The following is an 18626-nucleotide window of genomic DNA, read 5'->3' as shown; positions in this document are numbered from 1 at the left end:
ATTCGGATAATTGCGAAACTTGCTCTTAATAAAACGGAAGTGCGTGTTACACTGCGGGGTTCAGTGTAGCCTAATTAACTAAACTTAGTGGATATAGTGCTGTATTGTTAATGTACATTATTATTTTGACGTGACCACCTGTATACCTATACAGCCTTGAATTGCCAAATAAAGTGAATCATCTCCTGACGTCGAACTGTATCTTTTAATCTTCCCGCATTGTTGTACACAGCATTCCTTCTGCTGGGGGCGGTGACATGTCCATTTACTGGAAGTAAGAGAGAACAAAAAAATATCCTCAAAGCCGGACGGAATCTGTGCAAAATCAACACAGAAAATTACGGAACAATCCAGTTGGGACTGCAACTTTAACTGCCGGCCGCGTGAGTAATTCCGAAATACCTGACATATGCTAACTTTATTGATCGTTATTGCTTTTCTTTTCGGATCTGGCAAACGTCAACTTGCTGTTTGAGGGAAAACGTGGCCATATTGTAACCAGCGTTAACGTACGATTTAGAAAGACGATACATTGCCTTGTTCTTTATCAAGGTATTAGCTACCTAGATTCCCGTTGTATGTAGATTATATGCGCTCAGCGAATCTTTCATTGCAGAAAGTCAAATTTGGGGCCTACATATTGTTAATTTTGTAGCTATATGACAAGTGTAAATTCTGTTCAAAGGGAAAAGGGGATCCATAATCTTCGTTTAATCCGCAAATATATGTTAGCGAAAGACAACCAGAAAATCTTTATAACAGACGTAAAGACTTATTTTAATTCAGTTGTTGAACGATCAATTATGATATCTACCGGAAGTCGCTATCATCACGTGACCTTTGTGATGCTATACAGTATCCGCGTTGTGGTCTGCTAGCCTTGATAATCTGAACTGTGCCGTTTATTTTACCGTAATAACCTGGCATATGACTTTTCCTTTTTATTTTAGACTTTTAATATCCATTCCAACAATCGAACGCTTAAGCCGATCTCTGCTCCTGATCTAAAGCAGAGATGGCCACCGAGAAGACTGCATACGCTCCCGTAGAGGGGGGGCCCTCTCCACCTTCCCTCCCCGGGCAGCCAACCTTTCCTGTCGCATTTGACATGAATATGGCAGGCCCAAACATGTTCGGAGGGCCAGTTCCCGGTGGTCTTCCTGCTCCAGCCGGTGTCCCTTTTCCTCCACCGACTGCTTTTGGACCCGGTGTTCCTGGAGCTTTCGGAATGCCCATGAACCCTCAAGGCGGCTCTGGGTATGGGCCCAACCCGTCCGTGCCACCGTATTCTCCACCAGGGCAAGGCTTCAGTGGTAACTTCAGTGGTTAGTATTTCTAATATTGTGTAGTATTTTGTGTGTGTGTCTGCCTGTGGAATTATAACCAAAGTGTAACTGAATATTTCTGGTCGGTGACACTCCAGATGATGTTTACCATAACAGTGAGGATCCGCCGCCCTTTCATGAGAATCAAGACTTTGATTTTGGCTTGGACAACAAGAGCATAAGAAGAGCGTTTATTCGAAAGGTAAGGAAGTGTTGTGGTCTAAGAAAAGGTAAAATCAGTAAATTAATGACTGGGTGTATGAGACCTTTGTAGGCGGCATTGCAAATCAAAGAACAGAACTGCTTTTTGGCATAATTTCATGAAGTGGATTTGACAACAACAGCCATACGTATCAGATTAACCTCCTCAGTGGAGTTAATACGTGGATACAACTTGAGATCCACATTTAAAAAAATATTTAAAAAATTTTGTTAAAAATATTGTCGCTGTCTGCTGCCCAATAATCCACTATTCCCTCCAGGTTTTCTTGGTGTTGACTGCTCAGCTGATGGTGACCTTCGCCTTTGTGGCTGTGTTCACCTTTGTGGAAGAACTCAAGTTATTTGTCATGGCGTACCCGTGGACCTACTTGGTGTCCTACGGGATATTCTTTGTGTCCGTCTGCGTGATCAGCTGCTGTGGAAGCGTTCGTCGAAGACATCCTTGGAACCTGGTTGCACTGGTGAGCCTTGCTTAGTGTTTGTTTTTTTCCACAATAGAAAACAGAGAGGGGTGACGTACAGGACCCGGAAGTATTGTTAACCAGTCAGGACTAGCACACACTAATCCTGTGTTTTAAAGGGCGACTCCACCCACGGTATCTTCTGGGTTTTTAAAATGTAAATATCCACTCAGCTGTTAGCAAAAGACAGTGACAGTTTGCCCTGCCATTCCTCACCACACACACACACAGAAGTTTGATAACAATCAGTCAGGATAAAGCTAAGTCCACACTTTATCCTGTCTGTTAACATCTTGATATGTGTGTCAAGCGCTGTGTCTGTGTTTATAGTTCAGCCACGGTCAGACCTGGATCACAAAGGCACAGGCGAGCTAAGGGGTTTTTATGTATCCATTGTCAGAAATCTACTTCAGGTCACCTGGGTAAAAGCTTTTTGTTTTTGTTTTTTTAGGAAGTGCTTGGGAAAAGAGTTTTTTTTAATGCTAAAACATGCATATTTGAATACTTGAATGTTCACATTTGAATACGTAAGGAACTGCTTTTAAGCTACAGAATGATATAAAAACCTCAAAATGAAAAATAAATAAGGGACCTATCCTTTTAAAACATAAATTGGATAAACATAATTGTATTCTTATGTTTTCAAGCAGGAGATAGCTATATAGACAAAAGTACTGGGACACCTGACCATTACACCAACAGGGGCTTTAATTTCACATTCTAAATAGCTATAACAGCTTTCACTCTTCTGGGAAGGTTTTCCACATTGTTTTGGAGTGTTTCTGTGGGAATTTTGGCCCATTCATGCAGTAGAGCATTTATGAGTTCAGGCGCTGATGTTGGATGAAATGGCCTGGCTCACAATCTCCGTTCCAGTTCATCCTGAAGGTGTTGGATGGGGTTGAGGTCAGGGCTCTGTGCAAGTAGTGAGGGCCTTAGCTTCCTTCCTAACCTCACAGTGAGGTGTGTATGGATACTTTTGTCTGTATAGTGTAACTAGTTTGATAGATGGCTGAAAAGCTAACATTTTGTATTTATGAAGTTTTCAACCTATAGTTATAAGGATTAATTGTTAAAATTGTATGCAGTTTGAATTCAGATTCAGCTTTACGCATCACTGTTGCAGCCACAAAATGATTGGCGATTTCTTATTTGTGTCATGAAACTGCACTCCAACATGTACAGCAGTGCTGATGTATTTTTGTTTTTTGTTTTCAGTCTGTCCTGACTCTCAGTATGTCCTACATGGTGGGAATGATTGCCAGTTTCCATGACACCGACTCAGTGGTAATGGCAGTGGGCATCACAGCAGTTGTGACCTTCTCAGTGGTCATCTTCTCTCTGCAGGTTGGTATCTGTCACTGATCTGCTGCTTGTGCATATGTCACATGCATCAGTCTTACTCTGATGTGACGCAGACTTTAATGTCAATTTTTGCTTCCTCCCACAGACCAAGTACGACTTCACCTCCTGTTACGGTGTGCTTTTCGTCTGTCTAATTGTCCTCATCCTCTTTGGCATCCTCTGCATCTTCATCCGTGACAGGATTCTGCACATTGTGTATGCTGGACTGGGAGCTTTGCTCTTCACCTGTGTAAGTCCTTAGACAAATAACTGTTTACTGTATATGATTGTGATGACTGTAGTAATCAGTATCAGTCTTGTTAAAAGTAATTCTGAGACCCGTGCATTGAAATCAAATAAGTACTGTATGAGTAGCATGAAACTCTGTCACCTTTGGTCTGATTTAACAAAACTGATGTTGCATTTTGGCTCTATTTTCTTCTTTTGGAATTTATACTAAATAGCCTAATAGGGATGCTATAGATAAAAGGCAAAATATCTGATTGAAAAGGCGATAAATGCTACATCAGCTGTTTGAAGAAATGTTTTGTGGCATTTGTGGCAAATAGAAATTAGCATCTTGACCGCAATATTATCTTACTAAATGCTTTATATTGCTTATCATGGTTATTATAAACCGACGTATATGCCTGTACTTCGCAGGCATGTATTTTCTGTGCTTGAGTTTTATAAAACCTGATGCTTCTCTTGGGGGGTTTACTCTGCTACTACGCTAACCGGCTACAGCAACATTAAAGCATCAAAAACTCACTTTTCTTTGGGGTGAGGTGCAATCAGTAACTCTGAATTTGCATTTCACCACCTACTGTACTGGAATGTGCAGGAATAGTTTTTGAAAACTCAAACTCAAATCCTCATTGGATTTAGAAACACAGCCATCACTAGGTAGAAGCATTGCCTGCCAGCAGAGGGCAGCACATTTTTGCGATTAACCTGTCATGGATCTCTTCTGTGTTAACAGTTCTTGGCAGTGGACACGCAGCTGTTGCTTGGCAACAAGGAACTGGCCTTGAGTCCGGAGGAATATATCTTTGCTGCTCTTAACCTGTACACAGATATCATCAACATCTTTCTCTATATTCTTGCCATCATTGGAAGAGCAAGGGGGAGCTGAACAGGAGGAACAATTGTTCGTGTCTCGAAGTGGGCTCCCTTAATCTTGATTGTTTGTCTTGTAGTGTGCACTAAACAGATAATTTACTGATTTCTTTTTTCCTTCACTGTGTAAATGTTATTTTTTATGATTACATGAGTAGCTGTATCTTTGCTGTATTTGGGGGTTCATTAAAGTTTTCCGGAGTACATAATCCAACATACGAAACTTTTTATTGTAGCTTAGAAAATCATATCTTCTGCCATAGAAAAGTAATCGATTAATGTAAATATTTGAAAAGTTCGGAGAGGGCTTTCAGCTGTACCACACCGGCTTCATCTGCAGAGTTTGAGCAGTGGTCATGGGGATTTGATGTGCAAGTTTGATACTGGTTGTAATTTCATCCATTGCACTTTGAGGACTTCTTGTTCAGGTTGTCTTTTTCTGCAGATTTTGGCTGAGGTCAAATAGCCTTTATTTATTCATTTTTTTTGTTTCATTGCAATTTTATACATGCCAAGGAAAGGTGCTTCGATGCTCTTTTTAATCATCTCCTTTAACACTGGGTCAACTAATAAAAGAAGATAAAAAACTCTTTGTGGTCCTCATGTAAGTGCTTCATCTATTTGACTGCCGCTGTTGTTATGCAGTTAAACTTAAGGAAAAGGTCAGTGAGTGGACTTGGATTGTTTTCCAGGTCTGCTATTTTTTTTATTTTTTTTTTTAAATTTCAGGATTGAACTTTCATGCTTGACCTATAAAACGACAGACATGAGAGGAGCAAAAAAAAGTGCAGCAAATAAAATCATAGCAGCTGTTGGACTTGAACGTCAACCAATCCCTCGCCGTGGCAACCGAGCAAACCTTTTATGAGGGCTGTGTGGTACATGTGATAACTCTAGACAAAGCTACTAAGTGAAATTTGTGGGATCTTTGTCACACTCCTACTTCTAAGTTCAAGGATAACCTAATGCTTAAATATAATTCTGCTTTTCTAAAATGCGTCTCTGTGTTTTGTATGGAATCGCATGTGTTCTGTTGTGATTTGATCTGCTGTGTGTAAAGTTCTGGGTGTTTGTGGTTCAGAAGTGAAACCAGGAGCCCCAGAATGGACCTGGAGCAAACCTTTGCTGCCTTGTACTCTAAAAACGGACAACTCAGGCAGGAAAATGATCAGTTGAAGGCAATGCTGAGTCTAGTCAAGGAAAACAGAGACCTGAGAGCCAGGATGCACAGCTTCAACGATAACACTGTGGAGGAATTAACAGGTACTGTTCTATTGTGCGCCACTAGATGGCAGCTACAGTACAGGTTAGAGTTACGAGGTTACTGGCAGAGAATATAAGTGACCAAAAGACTTTTTAACGTTGAGTTGATGTTAGTTTGTTAGAGTTCTGGTTGGCTTTTTCCTTTTAAATCTGATTAGTATTCCCATTGTGTACTTCCCTCTGTGACATATAGCAAATATATAAGTATGTAGAAGTACAGCCTGTTTCAAACACAAGCATTCTTCATGAATGAAGCTTTATTTATAGCTGCAGGAGTTGACAGGGTAAAGTAAGTCAGTATATCTTACATACATCTTAAGAGATTTTGAAAGTGTTATGTGTGTTTCTAGAGATATAATCAAATGAATCTTTTTGGAGAGTGGGATTGCAATCACAGCAGCATTTTCTATATTCCTCAACTGTCTACTGTAATTTCTATGACTTGAAAATATCTCTAAAACGTCAGGGGAAATCCACAGTTTGAGAACAAATTGGTGTTTCTTCCAAAATGTTTAGCTATTAATCTAAGTACATCTTCCAATCATATTACTACAATGATATATTATATAAAATGAGTTTCTTTAACTTGATTACTTATGTAGAATGTCTTATTTTATGGATACATTTAGGATCTGTAAAATATACACATGCTGAGCTGTTAAGTAGGTGCAAGTGGGGTTGGGGAGGGTCTGGTTACCACTCATTTCACCTTTTATCTTTACATATCAGTTGGCAGCAAATCAAAATCTAATCAAATGGGGACCTGGCAAGTAAAACAAACAAACAAAACAAAACATTAACTAGAATAAAATATAATACATTGATTTCACAGTAATATATGATAAGAGAACATAAAGAGACAATTCACATAAATTCAGGAAAAGTTCTCTGATAAACGTATGTTTTAAAAGGAGATTTTAAAGAATAACCTGTGCATTTGGGTTTAAACTGACGACTCTGAAACAAACAAAAGCCCTCTGACCGAGGACCTTAGGCTACATACAGGCTTGCCATAGGACTAAAACTAATCAAGAAAGTCTCAAGATCAGTTGTAAAACATACTGAGAGCTGGTGTAACAAAGCTGAAACAAGTGAAAAGGCTGTTGTAATAATTAAGGTGTGAGGAAACGGAAGAATATGAGGGTTGTGTGCCTTTAAAGGATCCACTGCGCTGGTCATTAATGATAAATGACAAGAACAACATCTTCACTTTGTTTTCATCAGTTTGCTCAGCCTCAGCAGGAAGAAATCCACCTGGTCTGTGGCAAAACACCTGTGACGAGAAACAGTTCAGAAAAGAGTTTCAACAAATGAACCTCAAACATGAACACAGAACCTCATCCCCCGTCGACTTCGAATCTTTCATACAAAACTCGGTGCATGCAGACACAAGTGAGATTCAAACCACCCAGGCTGATATTCCTCTTGAGGTCAAAGGTGAGTGATGCCTGACATGCAAAAATTTAAGCAGTAACAGTGCTGTAGAAACAGATTTATTTTTCTATTTCTTCAAATTATTTCATGGCAGACCCAGACAGGCTCCTGGGAGAGATTGCCTACCAGCTGGATAGGAGGATTCTGTTCCACATTTTCCAGGGTCATAGGAGGCTTTATGGTTTCACAATGCTCAACATACCGGGCAAGATCATAGAGGTTAGAAAGGAAGACTTCTGTTTATTTATCAGAAAACAAATGACACAGAAAACAGAATCAATCTGAACAAAGTTTCAAAACAAAACTGATCATATCAGTCCACTTAGATGAAGGAAGTTACAAGGCTTTCTTCCCTCTTGCAGATGAGCACACACCCACTGACAGGGAAGGTAGATGAAGGCTATCGGCTTCACCTCACTCAGAGGTATGATGATCTCATGGAGAGCTTGAACCAGCTCGGGTATAAAACAATGCTTCACCCTCCTTTTGCCGAATTCATCGTGAACACCTACGGGATCCTGACTCAGAGGCCAAGTGACTGCAGAACCCAGGAAACAGACTACAATAATCCAGAATTCCTGAGGAAGATAATAACAGCCAGGGCACCTAGACAACTTCAGAAGGACCTGCTGCTTTTGCTCACCTGCCTCTGCAACATGGCAGAGAAAGATAAGAGGCCTCTCCTTCTCTGGTGACATGATTGTATCCAAAGACGCACCCAATCCAGCAAGCTTACATTGTCCACGAACTGGAAATAAATTCTGTTAAATGATGAAGTTTGTGCTCACAGAAAACCACAAATACACATTTATATATATGCTTATATTCATATACACTTTGCAAGTGTGCAAAAGCTGATTTCATATACAAACAAAAAAAATTGTCATAAGGAGTTTGTTATGATCTGTCTTGCTCTTTCGCTGCAATATTTAACTGCTCCAGGCCCAGCAGGTGAATTAATCCTACTCATTATTTTATTCTACAGTAACCTGGCTCTGCGCCACACATGCGAGAATATAGCTTGCTCCTCAGTGTACTTTATGCTTTAGTCTTGTCATGTTCCGCCCTTCTTGTTAACACAAATTACCTAGAGGTTAATACATAAGTTAAAGGTTATCACCAAAATAGGAACAAAAAACGTAAACGTGTTGTGCTTGCCACCATGGTGAGGGGTAGAATAAAATTCACATGGGCAGTAAACTGTTCAATAATAGTATTAAATCAATCAATGTTAAAAAAATATGTATATGTCAGATTATTATGAATCATAAAGTACTCATCTGGTTAAAATAACTCTCCCATTCAGCAGTTCAAACCGCAGACCCAGTGGCCTGCAGCAAGCAGTCTCAGGTAAGGTCACGTGCTAGACCTGATACCATCACAATGCCATTGAGGCGGGGCTTAATAATACCAGCCAAAGAGCGATGAGGGTTTACGTTCAAGGAAACTACTGTACTGGTCATTTGTTCTCATTGACAGCAACCGTATATTTTCTGTGAACACGTCACAACGTAATACATACCTGTGAATAATAAAATAAATACAGCTGCTTGCTGTATGAGTTCATCAGACGGACTGTCCCAGTTTTCGTGCTAAGGTAAGATGCCATCTGGACTGTTTTAAGCTAGCTACGCAGCAGGACAGGTGACCGCTTTCATTTGTGATTACTAAAATATAAACCATGTATGAAGTGCAACATTTCAATAGCCACGTGCTGTGGTGACGCAACAACGTGATGTGGCTAAACACTGCAAGATTTATATAGAAGTCCCTTTGTGTCGTTTATTAAGTGAAGCTTAGCTTAGCATACCTACACACGGGCGACCAATGCTGAAGCAGTCTAACCTACCTGTGTGAGTGTCGGCTGGGGAGGCTCGTCTCTCTTGACTTGTTAAAGACAGCGTGACCACTGAAGCCATTGTAGTCTAGTCTGAATGTGGTCTTTGTGTGTTTGCGACCTCCTGGTTGTATTCTGTGAATGAGGGAATGTCCTGTTTTGTCCAGCCATAGCTTAGGCGTCAGAGCCCACGGTCTGCAATTGGAGTGGGCATTTGGATATAGTACACTAACGTATTTACATTACGGTCTCATTTTTACGCTAACATATATAGAATCCAGACACTGCGAAATTACGTGCGACATTATTTTTTTTTAAAAAAGTGTGTCAGTACAAGATTATAAAAAATGTTAGCTTTTATCTTTGACACGCCCAATGACTTTAGATTGTATAATTAATCTTAAAATGTAACCAAAGGTGTGGTGTTCTGACAGGTTTTTGGTTGCAGTCTCATATCACCAGTGGATAGCAACACTTTGCTGATGCTTACAACTGGATTATAGGCTGTTTATCCCATGTTTTTCTCTTTGCTGCCTTAAAAGTTACCACGGTGCGTTGCATAAGCGGAAAGCCAGTCTGATCTTGCGTTTGCATCGGACTGTATTGCATTCATGTCAGCACAGGTTTATCAGTTGCCTCATGTTTTCTACAGAATTGCATGTGACAATAAAAGCTGGTTATTCCTTAGAACCCACAGTGTTGATCTTTTTATGAATTAGAAAAATAAAGCCACGTTGTAACATTTGTTCTTTCTTCTGTCTAGGTGTCCACCTGAGCCCATGAAGGAGAAATCTGTACAAGAATGATGCCACAACAGGAAGTGCTTGTGTTGTTTATCCTGTTTGTTGCGTAAAGAAGGGACAAAGGGATGGCCCTGCGAGTCTCTCCATTTCCTAATGGGTTTGTTGCAGGCATCCATGCGGTTGGTTGGGCATTGATCCTGCCTTGCTTCTGGTTTCTTGATCGCCTCATTGCTGTGTGCAAGTCCACCACCCTGGAGCAAACCCGGCGAATGGAGCAGGAATGCTACCTCCACCCTCTCAAAGTCTTTTTTGGCTCCATTATCTTCTTCATTCTTTTTCTTGCTACAGCTCCCCTGGCCTTCCTGGGGTTTCTGCTATGGGCACCTCTTCAGTCCTGCCGCAGGCCCTTTAACTACCATAGAGAGACACCATCTTCACCGGAGAGAGAGACAAACAGGGACTTTGAGCTGCTAGGAAAGGCATCATTTGGTTTTGCTACAGCCAACTTATGTCTGTTGCCCGACAGCCTGGCTCGTTTTAACAACCTTGGACACACCCAGCACAGGGCGGCTGCCATCGGTCAGCGCATTGTACAGGGTGTGTGTCGACCCAATATCCGTATCTTTGTTGACTCCCCCAGCAGCTGTGGGACTCTCAGCCCCTCCAACAGCATGCTCCCTGCAGGAAACTCATCTACATATGGGGCTACTGATAGACAAGCACAGCCTCCAGTGGGTCACCACTCAAACTCAGCTGAAGGACACGTTTCAATCCCAAAGTCCAGTAGTCGAGTGGTTTGTGTGCCCTGTGATGATACAGAAGAACCCTTGACTGAGTCATCTTCTCCCAATTTTAATTCCAATCAGAACTCCAACCAGCAGGGCCGAACAAGTCACCGCAGTCCTCCCCGACCTTTGCTCTCTCAGGGTCTCCACCAGCAGGACAGTGTACCCTGGGAAGTGTCGTTATTGTTTCCTGCCAATGTGGACATACTGTGTCTAGAAGAGGTATTTGATAAGAGGGCAGCACAGAAGCTCACCCAAGTACTAAGACCTGTGTTTGGGCACATACTGTATGATGTTGGCGTATATGCCTGCCAGCCACCCTGCAGCTGTTCCTCTTTCAAGTTCTTCAACAGTGGCCTATTCCTAGCCAGCCGATTTCCTGTGCTTGAGGCCCAGTACCACTGCTTTCCCAACAGCCGCGGGGAGGATGCCCTGGCTGCCAAGGGCCTCCTTTCTGCTAAGGTACCTTGTTGAATATCATGTATTTAGGCGTTGTCAGTTATTGTGTTTGTCCTTTTTGTGTTGCAGAATTCATATTAATTATACACAGTTGAAATCGAATGCATAAGTGTTTTTGAAATTCTCAGGTGCTAGTCGGGCAGAATCCAAAACAGAAGAAAGTGGTTGGTTATTTTAACTGCACACATCTTCATGCGCCGGAGGGCAAGTGCAATTTTCTGATTTTTCTGATCTGGTCAGAATAACTCAAACTCTGGCATTTTCCTTGTGTGAAAACAGAGATAAGCCAGGTCTGTGATAGCCAGTCTGTGTCTTCTTTCCTTAGGTGAAGGGGAAATCCGCTGTGAGCAGTTGAACATGGTAACCAAGTGGATTGGAGATTTTCAAGCTGCTAATAAACAGCCTGATGAGGATGTTGTTTTTGATGTCCTCTGTGGAGATTTCAACTTTGACAACTGCTCACCTGGTGTGTCTTTGACAGTTTTCTATTCTTTTGTCAAAGTATTAAATGATATTGATGTAGTTAACGATGATATTTTTTTTCTGAAAGCATCTCAACCAGAAAGTTTTACAATTTATACGTTTTCTGTTTAGATGACACCAAAGAGCAGAATCACTGTGTATTTGAGGAATACAAAGATCCTTGCAGGGCTGGGCCTGGAAAGGAGAAGCCCTGGGTCATTGGTGTGTACAATTTTTAACCATTTGACTACACTAAATACTCCATACATAGAAACATATGATGACAATTCATTGCATACTTCATTAATTTGCATCTAAAGGTACTCTGCTGGAGCAGCCCACATTGTATGAAGATGACATAAACACCCCAGAAAATCTACAGAGGTACACTTAGTTCCACTTTGTTAAGCTTCTGTAGCTCAGTACTACTACGCACTCACTGTTCACAAAATCTGATTTGAGGATCCACTTTGTCTTCTCTGTGTGTCTGTGCAGAACTTTGGAGAGAGAGGAGCTGAGGAAGCAGTATATCTCCCCTCCTGTTCCTGCAGAGGGCTCCCCATTGGTTTACCCTGAGACTGGCCAGCCTTGGGTCGGACGTCGGATCGACTACATCCTGTATCGTGAAAGTTCTGTTTCAAAGCACTGCCGAACAGTATGTGTCCCTCTGTGTTTTCACTCTCACTCTTTACTCCTTCTTCACTGCTTCTGTCTTCTTGTAAGTTACAAATTACTTTGAGATGGCCACAAAGACCTAAAAGACTTATGAGTTCTATATGAAATTGTCTCACTGCCTGTTGTATTTTTGTTTTTGTTTTTTTATTTATTTAGCTTTTATTTGCTTCTGTCTTGCATAAAGCATCATAGAAAAGCCCCTTCTCTTTTTATCCATACAGGAAGTTGAAGAGATGACTTTTATAACCCAGCTGGCTGGCCTTACAGACCATATTCCTGTGGGCTTGAGACTGAACGTGAATATGGACCCTGACTGTGCTGATGAATGAGGACTAAAGTGAACACAATGTCACCTGCAAACAAAGGGAACAGAGTATAAATAAAACAAACAATGCTATGATTTATACAGACACAAGGTCTTGTTTACATACTCGAATTTTAATGACAATTTACTGACAAATGAGATTATGTCTCAGGATTTATTTACATTTTAAAATGTTTACAGTTTTATATATTGAGGCATTTTAGGGCAGATTTTGTAAAACGATATATTTCTAGGATTTTTCACTCAGAAAATTTTTCCAACAGAAATAAATACAAAGAATTAGTTTTATATTGTGTCTCTTGCTTTGAATTTACCATCAATTATGATTTACATAGTTACATACTTCACTGTCTGACACAGTCACACATTTTAAGTTACAAAACTGTACAGCAATGATCACAGTTCAGTCACTATAACATAAGATATTTGTTGCTCAGCAGGACAGTTTACAAAGCAAAACTGGCAAAAATTGCCAGGAAACTCAATAAATTTTATTATTTCAGTACATTTTAGAAGATATTAAACTTTTATTTCTAAATTAGATTTCTAAAACCGATACTGATGTTTTGTTCCACAGATTTAGCGCTACTTTAACGTTACTTTTGTTAAATCTTAATCACGGGACAGCTCATAATGCTGCCTTGTCAAATGCAGTACATTGTATACTGATGTACACAATCACCAAAGTCAATACCCTTTGTAACCAATAGGGGTCGTGCTTCGTGTATTTTAGGTCTAGAAAGCAACGAAGAAGGCGTACGGACCACTCACAAGCCAACGACGGAATCCATTTCCTGTTTTTAGCCCTTGACAGACTCGTGGGTAACATTGGATATGGTATTGTTATGTTGAAGAAGTTAAAAAGATGAATATTTTCCTTCGCTGTAAGAAACTGGTATCCCCGGTTTTTAAAAGTAGCGTTTCACTGGAGCAGGCCAGTGTTTTTAGAGGCGTCTGTTCGGTTCCTAAAGGCCGGTCTCAGAGTCTGTGTTTGCCAGAACGTTTTACAGCAAAATTATGCTTATGTCAACATTGGCATCATGTTCACCATAGTCACTTTTACGCTAAAAGATCTTATTCAGAGGCGTATGGTGAACACAGTAATTCAGAAAGGACCACTGGCGTGTTTCAAGAAGAATCACATGAGAAGGACATTGACAGCAGTCAAAGTAAGTTACTTAGGAAATGAAATGATTAATCAAGTTAATTGGCCGTGTGTGTGTGTGTGTATAGTCTCACCTTTTTAGTAATCTGATCTTTTAAATTATTATAGGCAGGAATAAACAGAGACTGAGGTTTTTTGATGTTTTGCAAACGACTCCAGGAAGTAGTTGGCAAAACCCAACATATTTCTGTGTTTCAGCACATAGTATTTCATTAGCTACCATGCCTATGAGTGTGAACCGGCAGACTGTAACTTTCACACACTGCTGCGCCACACTTGGTTGAATGTTGTCTCACAAAATGTTTCGCCCTTTCTTTATCCAGGACCCTCCGTGACATTCTCCCTCGATGTGCTCGTGTCTCTGCTGCGTCAGGAAAACGCAGAGGACATATGTGTGATAAAAGTACCAGAACAGCTCAAATATGCAGAGTACTTCATTGTTGTCAGCGGTGTATCAGCAAGACACCTCCGTGCAATGGCACTTTATGCCATCAAAGTGGTAACTAACATGCTTTTTCTCATTGTTAAATTTTAATGCATTTGTTTCTTAAACTAACACCAAGGATGATTTTCTTCCAGTACAAGTTTCTGAAGAAGAAGAACGAGCCAAATGCCAAAATTGAAGGAAAAGATGCAGAGGACTGGATGTGTATTGACTTTGGTGTGTAAAACATAAGAGTTGCTTTCTTCAAAAGTCCAAGTTGTAAATATAAATGGATATTTGTCAGTAGAGTTACCTTCTCCTTTCTCCTTCTCAGGGAATATGGTGGTTCACTTCATGTTGCCAGAGACCAGAGAAGTGTATGAACTGGAGAAACTCTGGACTCTTCGCTCCTATGATGAGCAACTAAGGAGCATCCCTGCTGAGACGTTACCAGAGGACTTCATATATGATACAGAAATCACAAAGTGACAACACAAGACTAATCATTTAAGTTGTACACAGACTTTAATACTTTAATGCAGAACTTTGGCTGCATCCTTTCCTTTCCCTGTGAGTAGAAATGAACGGTGTTTTTTGTCGGACAGAAAAGCAAAATGTTTTGTGTTTTGACTTGAGGAACTTAAATGGATTTAGGTCTCACAAAGTAGCTATACTGCCCCCATCATACAGCTTTCTTTTTCATGCTGATTGACCATTGGGGGCATCAGGTGGTATTTGTAAAACAACAGTGCTTACATATAAATGTTTTTTGCGTCTGCTGAAGTTAAGTTGTTTAAACATGTTCTGCTGGTTAAAAATAAATTATTTTAATACAATTCTATATATCTTCGAATTATTCTGTAAATGTTTTCTTTTGTTGTGACAGAGTTTTTACTTAGTCACATTTAATGTGAAGTAAATGATTAAATTGTGGTTACTTTGTCTTTTTGTTATAATTAGTGAATTATCTAACATAATATTTACCTAAAAAATGTTTAGATAAAAAATAAAGTCTCTTGAAAAGCAAACATTCAATAACCTACCAAAACATCAAAATTGTACTGAAGCACTTCACCCACCACATATGGTTCCCTTTTACTGAGGCAGCTTGTTGTTTTCAAAAATACTTCAAGGAACTTTTTTTTCTTTTGATTGATTATGTGGGGTCACCAAAACAAGCCATTCTAGATGATGCTTTCAACCAAATCAAACAAACCAACTGCTCCCTCCAGGAAAAGAGAAGTTGCTGGCCAAAGTATTAGTCATGACATGCATTCACTCAGCACTTCGTGTGCTGAAGTAATTGCTCAGTGAACTGGTAACACACAGGTTCTCTGTGCAACTGTGTAGTGTTTGGCAAATAACTGGCATTTAGGATACCATGTTATATTGTGTGTTTTGGCCTTGTTATAAAACTGGTGTGTGTGCTTTTTAAGATTTTTCCCTTTACTGTGGTTTTTGACATTACATTGAAATACACTGATAAATTACCATTCGAAGGTTAAAAAGTGCAGTTTTTTTGTGGAGAATCAGAGCCTGAATGTAGAACCAACTAGTTACAGAGGCACAGAACATGCAAGCAAATGTACCCACACACACAAACAATACCCTCATAACGTCTTAGCAAGTGACCATTCCACTCCACTGACTCACTGTAAGTCATGGTGGATCAGGACATTAGCTGGATGTGGAAATGTAATGAAGCAGGAAATGCCTGCACAGAACCTGACAGGACTCAGTACTACTATGTTTTTTGTGCTGTGGTTTGTTTTCTCTGTACTTAAAAATGAAAAATGACTCACAGTAATAACAATAATAATTAATCTTAACAGTTTCTGGCCTTATACCCATCAAAATTAAATTTACATTAAAATACAAATATGTGGGCTTGAAAATGGTGATCATATATTTAATTAAAGACAGACTATCTGTATACTATTTAGATAACATTTAGATAATGGTGTCACATGAGGGCAACTGTGCATAAACAGTGAATTCAGTCTTTTGCTTAACCTTTGCACCTTTTGTGTCACAAACCATATAAAACCGGCTGCCTTCTAGGAGACTTGCAAAAACTGAAGTGAGTGAAATTAGAAAGGTTAGTTCTGTGTTTGACTCAAAGGTTGCCACTGTGGCTGATGTTCTTTGTCTTTTTACCTGCTGCTGTGTAGCCATGGTGTTAATATATTACATGATGGAGGAGTTTGTGAAGAAAAGATTAGCTAGCTTTTGGAAACAGCAGTAACAAAGTGTCAAGTGAAGATGATTTATTGCTGCATGACACATTTCATAGCACTTAATAAAGTGCTAACATACTATAATTCATCATGATGTATTTGCAGATATAATACTGTTAATGTATGTGCACGGCAATGTTGCACAGAAAAAGAAGAGAAAAAAAGAAAAAGAGCCAATTAATCTGTTACTGTTCAGTACTCCATGGTGACTTTACTGGAAATAAACCCTTTTATCTCTATAACCCCAAACTAAGACTCTCAATCCTCTGCTAAAAGCAAAGCTACCCTCTCTGCTGTGAGTCGTTGCTTCTGATATTGTATTTGCAGTGAAACAAGTAGAAGGAATGGGTATTTATTTTGTTTGAGCTCAGCCTGTGTTGTGCAGGTGGGTTGGCACTTGGCTGCAGTCTTTGGTGTTCTCTCAGTGGAGGATGTTCGTGATGAGTATTACCATAGAGCACATCAACTGTATCAGATATGACACTTTAAGGACTCTCTGTGCTTTATCCACCTGGCCCTCATTTTGAGGAAGACACCGTGTGACGATGACTTTAAATCAGGCATTTATTACTGATTATTCTCCATGATAAAGGTGATGAATGTTTTTCTTCATCAATACTAGTGACTCTAAAAGGTCTATAGCCAATATATAATAGTAATGTATAATTACATAAACATTTTTTTTCCAATTTGATTGTGTCCCATTACATCAGGAGCTCAGGAATCATCATGTCAGCAGAGTTGAACTGATCATTAACAGTACAACTTAGGATCATTCATACTCTGATTTGTGGATATTTGTTGAAATCATTACATTAAGATGTTAAAACATTTTTGCTGAATGAAAAGACATAGAGCATCCAGACATTTGGTGTATAATGTAAAAGTGTTTCATTTGTATGTACTAAGACTGTGCTGCCGCCCTGGAATGGAGTTCTCATATGATTTTCAAAGGAAACAACAGCACCAAGCTGTCAAGCAGAGTGCTCTTCAAAGAAAATAGCTGCCATTAAAGTCATCTTACCATTTAGGGGCTGAAAGCATTTTGTGCCCTCTATCAACTGGAATTGAAAATTTATAGGTTGGAGCCATTTACTGCTTCGGGTTTGGCCAGAATGGTTTAGTTATTGTTTGAAGAAAGTTGTATGTCAGTAAGTAGTGTTTAAAATGGAGTCACTTTGTCATAGTTTGCATTCACGTGGATTATAGCAAGCAATCTTAAAAGAATGAGAAAATCAGTGGATTTAAATTCACAGCATTCATTAATGAGGTTAATATCCGTTCTGTCTTTTAACAGTTGGGTTACATGTTCAGATTGTTCCCACATAGACAAATTAATTAATGTTTTTGTTTTTTGATGTAGCCCCCCCCCCCCCCTTCATTTCGCTATAAAACAAAACATCATCTTTCCAAACATGTGGGGAGTCGTAACATATTTCAGTTTAATGTGAAAACAACAGACCATCATCAGCCATTTAAAGTTCCACATCATCAGTTTTATGGATACTTGTCATGCTGCTTCTGTTTCTTATATGCGCTGTCTAAATTAATAAAGGTTTGTTTCCATGTGTGCCAAAATTGCCCTACATTGTAATTCAAATTTCTTTTTGAACAAAAAGAGATTTTTTTTGTGATCAAGTGTGCTCATTTAGACTTTGTGTAATTAAAGGCATAATATCCATGAACTCCCTAAAACAACAGTGTTCATACAACACACTCATGCAAAATAACGCCCCCTGCTTGTGCTTTATTCTCTTAGTTTTGCTGTGTTTGAATTTTTCCGGGCATCAACGATTTTGGAGGAAAATTGTTGTCGAGTCTCATTCCCAGTTTGCTGAATACCAACATTTTGAGGTGGTGGCGATTTAACAACCCCGGGAATGAGATTCAGCACTCAACAATCTTTTACTGGTGTGTTTAGAAACAGCATATTATGCCTTTAAGTGTCTCTGGAGAAAGATAGTTGAATAATAGGGAAATAGTGGGATCATAGGAAGTTTCTACATCTTTAGCCTTTAATGGTGTGCTTACAAACAGCAACTGACAACTGCTGCATATTATGCCTTTGAAGAACAGAAACAAGAGTGACTAAGGATAAATTAACTATGCTGCAAATTGATATGAATCACTTCTGTTTTGGTGTTTTAGTGTAATCAATCTCATTGATTGCTGCAGAGGAGTTGGAAAACACAGCTCTGTGATTTCTGGTGTAATTCAGGCAAAATTAAATCCTCAAAGCACATGTTTATACCTTCAGTACAACATCAAGTCAAATGATTAACAGTTTAATAAACCTATTTCTGTGACCCTTTATATGTTTTGCTCTTAGTAATAATGTAATTGAGT

At 39.6% G+C, this 18626-nt stretch overlaps 4 protein-coding genes and 1 long non-coding RNA gene across 7 annotated transcripts; 4 read left to right on the top strand and 1 right to left on the bottom strand.

The window, feature by feature from the left end:
* The first annotated feature begins 58 nt into the window (after positions 1-58).
* grinab (glutamate receptor, ionotropic, N-methyl D-aspartate-associated protein 1b (glutamate binding)) lies at positions 59-5466 on the top strand. 2 transcript variants are annotated; one of them, XM_046398711.1, is made up of 7 exons: positions 59-383; positions 951-1313; positions 1424-1527; positions 1808-2008; positions 3227-3355; positions 3459-3602; positions 4335-5466. In XM_046398711.1, exons 2-7 carry the CDS (start codon positions 1016-1018, stop codon positions 4485-4487), a joined length of 1029 nt encoding a protein of 342 aa, XP_046254667.1. In that variant the 5' UTR covers positions 59-383; positions 951-1015; the 3' UTR covers positions 4488-5466. The 2 variants fall into 2 exon arrangements, with proteins under 2 accessions (XP_046254667.1, XP_046254664.1); XM_046398708.1 differs by having other exon boundaries at positions 61-383; positions 951-1325.
* Positions 5467-5557: 91 nt separating this feature from the next.
* Positions 5558-7941, top strand: LOC124064339 (speriolin-like protein). Its single transcript, XM_046398712.1, has 4 exons — positions 5558-5734; positions 6959-7171; positions 7263-7387; positions 7531-7941. Exons 1-4 carry the CDS (start codon positions 5575-5577, stop codon positions 7861-7863), a joined length of 831 nt encoding a protein of 276 aa, XP_046254668.1. The 5' UTR covers positions 5558-5574; the 3' UTR covers positions 7864-7941.
* LOC124064342 lies at positions 5871-9222 on the bottom strand. The gene is made up of 3 exons (XR_006844250.1): positions 9018-9222; positions 7812-7916; positions 5871-7007 (listed from the first exon to the last, which is right to left on the bottom strand). It is a non-coding gene; the product is annotated as an uncharacterized LOC124064342 (long non-coding RNA).
* On the top strand, positions 8573-12742 carry smpd5 (sphingomyelin phosphodiesterase 5). Of its 2 annotated transcripts, none has more exons than XM_046398706.1 (8): positions 8573-8765; positions 9769-10995; positions 11121-11196; positions 11318-11458; positions 11587-11676; positions 11775-11838; positions 11950-12109; positions 12351-12742. In XM_046398706.1, exons 2-8 carry the CDS (start codon positions 9874-9876, stop codon positions 12456-12458), a joined length of 1761 nt encoding a protein of 586 aa, XP_046254662.1. In that variant the 5' UTR covers positions 8573-8765; positions 9769-9873; the 3' UTR covers positions 12459-12742. The 2 variants fall into 2 exon arrangements, with proteins under 2 accessions (XP_046254662.1, XP_046254663.1); XM_046398707.1 differs by lacking the exon at positions 8573-8765 and adding an exon at positions 8872-9021.
* A 465-nt stretch (positions 12743-13207) lies between these two features.
* Positions 13208-14884, top strand: malsu1 (mitochondrial assembly of ribosomal large subunit 1). Its single transcript, XM_046398713.1, has 4 exons — positions 13208-13623; positions 13943-14118; positions 14199-14280; positions 14378-14884. Exons 1-4 carry the CDS (start codon positions 13320-13322, stop codon positions 14530-14532), a joined length of 717 nt encoding a protein of 238 aa, XP_046254669.1. The 5' UTR covers positions 13208-13319; the 3' UTR covers positions 14533-14884.
* Positions 14885-18626: the final 3742 nt, after the last annotated feature.

This window comes from Scatophagus argus, chromosome 9, assembly GCF_020382885.2.
Source record: "Scatophagus argus isolate fScaArg1 chromosome 9, fScaArg1.pri, whole genome shotgun sequence".
NCBI classification, from domain to species: domain Eukaryota; kingdom Metazoa; phylum Chordata; class Actinopteri; family Scatophagidae; genus Scatophagus; species Scatophagus argus.
The sequence above is the reverse complement of the archived record's forward strand: the minus strand, read 5'-3'. Positions and strand labels throughout refer to the sequence as shown.

What these genes read in the sequence shown, in the direction of transcription:
- LOC124064339 (XM_046398712.1), top strand. Translation starts at nt 5,575, where the DNA reads ATGGACCTGGAGCAAACCTTTGCTGCCTTGTACTCTAAAAACGGACAA. An exon ending in TATTCCTCTTGAGGTCAAAG is followed by an intron (nt 7,172 to 7,262) that starts GTGAGTGATGCC and finishes ATTTCATGGCAG; the next exon opens with ACCCAGACAGGCTCCTGGGA. An exon ending in TACCGGGCAAGATCATAGAG is followed by an intron (nt 7,388 to 7,530) that starts GTTAGAAAGGAA and finishes TCCCTCTTGCAG; the next exon opens with ATGAGCACACACCCACTGAC.
- smpd5 (XM_046398706.1), top strand. Translation starts at nt 9,874, where the DNA reads ATGGCCCTGCGAGTCTCTCCATTTCCTAATGGGTTTGTTGCAGGCATC. An exon ending in CTTTGACAACTGCTCACCTG is followed by an intron (nt 11,459 to 11,586) that starts GTGTGTCTTTGA and finishes TTTTCTGTTTAG; the next exon opens with ATGACACCAAAGAGCAGAAT. An exon ending in ACCCCAGAAAATCTACAGAG is followed by an intron (nt 11,839 to 11,949) that starts GTACACTTAGTT and finishes GTGTCTGTGCAG; the next exon opens with AACTTTGGAGAGAGAGGAGC.
- grinab (XM_046398708.1), top strand. Translation starts at nt 1,016, where the DNA reads ATGGCCACCGAGAAGACTGCATACGCTCCCGTAGAGGGGGGGCCCTCT. An exon ending in GAAGAGCGTTTATTCGAAAG is followed by an intron (nt 1,528 to 1,807) that starts GTAAGGAAGTGT and finishes TATTCCCTCCAG; the next exon opens with GTTTTCTTGGTGTTGACTGC. An exon ending in GAGCTTTGCTCTTCACCTGT is followed by an intron (nt 3,603 to 4,334) that starts GTAAGTCCTTAG and finishes CTGTGTTAACAG; the next exon opens with TTCTTGGCAGTGGACACGCA.
- malsu1 (XM_046398713.1), top strand. Translation starts at nt 13,320, where the DNA reads ATGAATATTTTCCTTCGCTGTAAGAAACTGGTATCCCCGGTTTTTAAA. An exon ending in GGACATTGACAGCAGTCAAA is followed by an intron (nt 13,624 to 13,942) that starts GTAAGTTACTTA and finishes TTCTTTATCCAG; the next exon opens with GACCCTCCGTGACATTCTCC. An exon ending in CACTTTATGCCATCAAAGTG is followed by an intron (nt 14,119 to 14,198) that starts GTAACTAACATG and finishes ATTTTCTTCCAG; the next exon opens with TACAAGTTTCTGAAGAAGAA.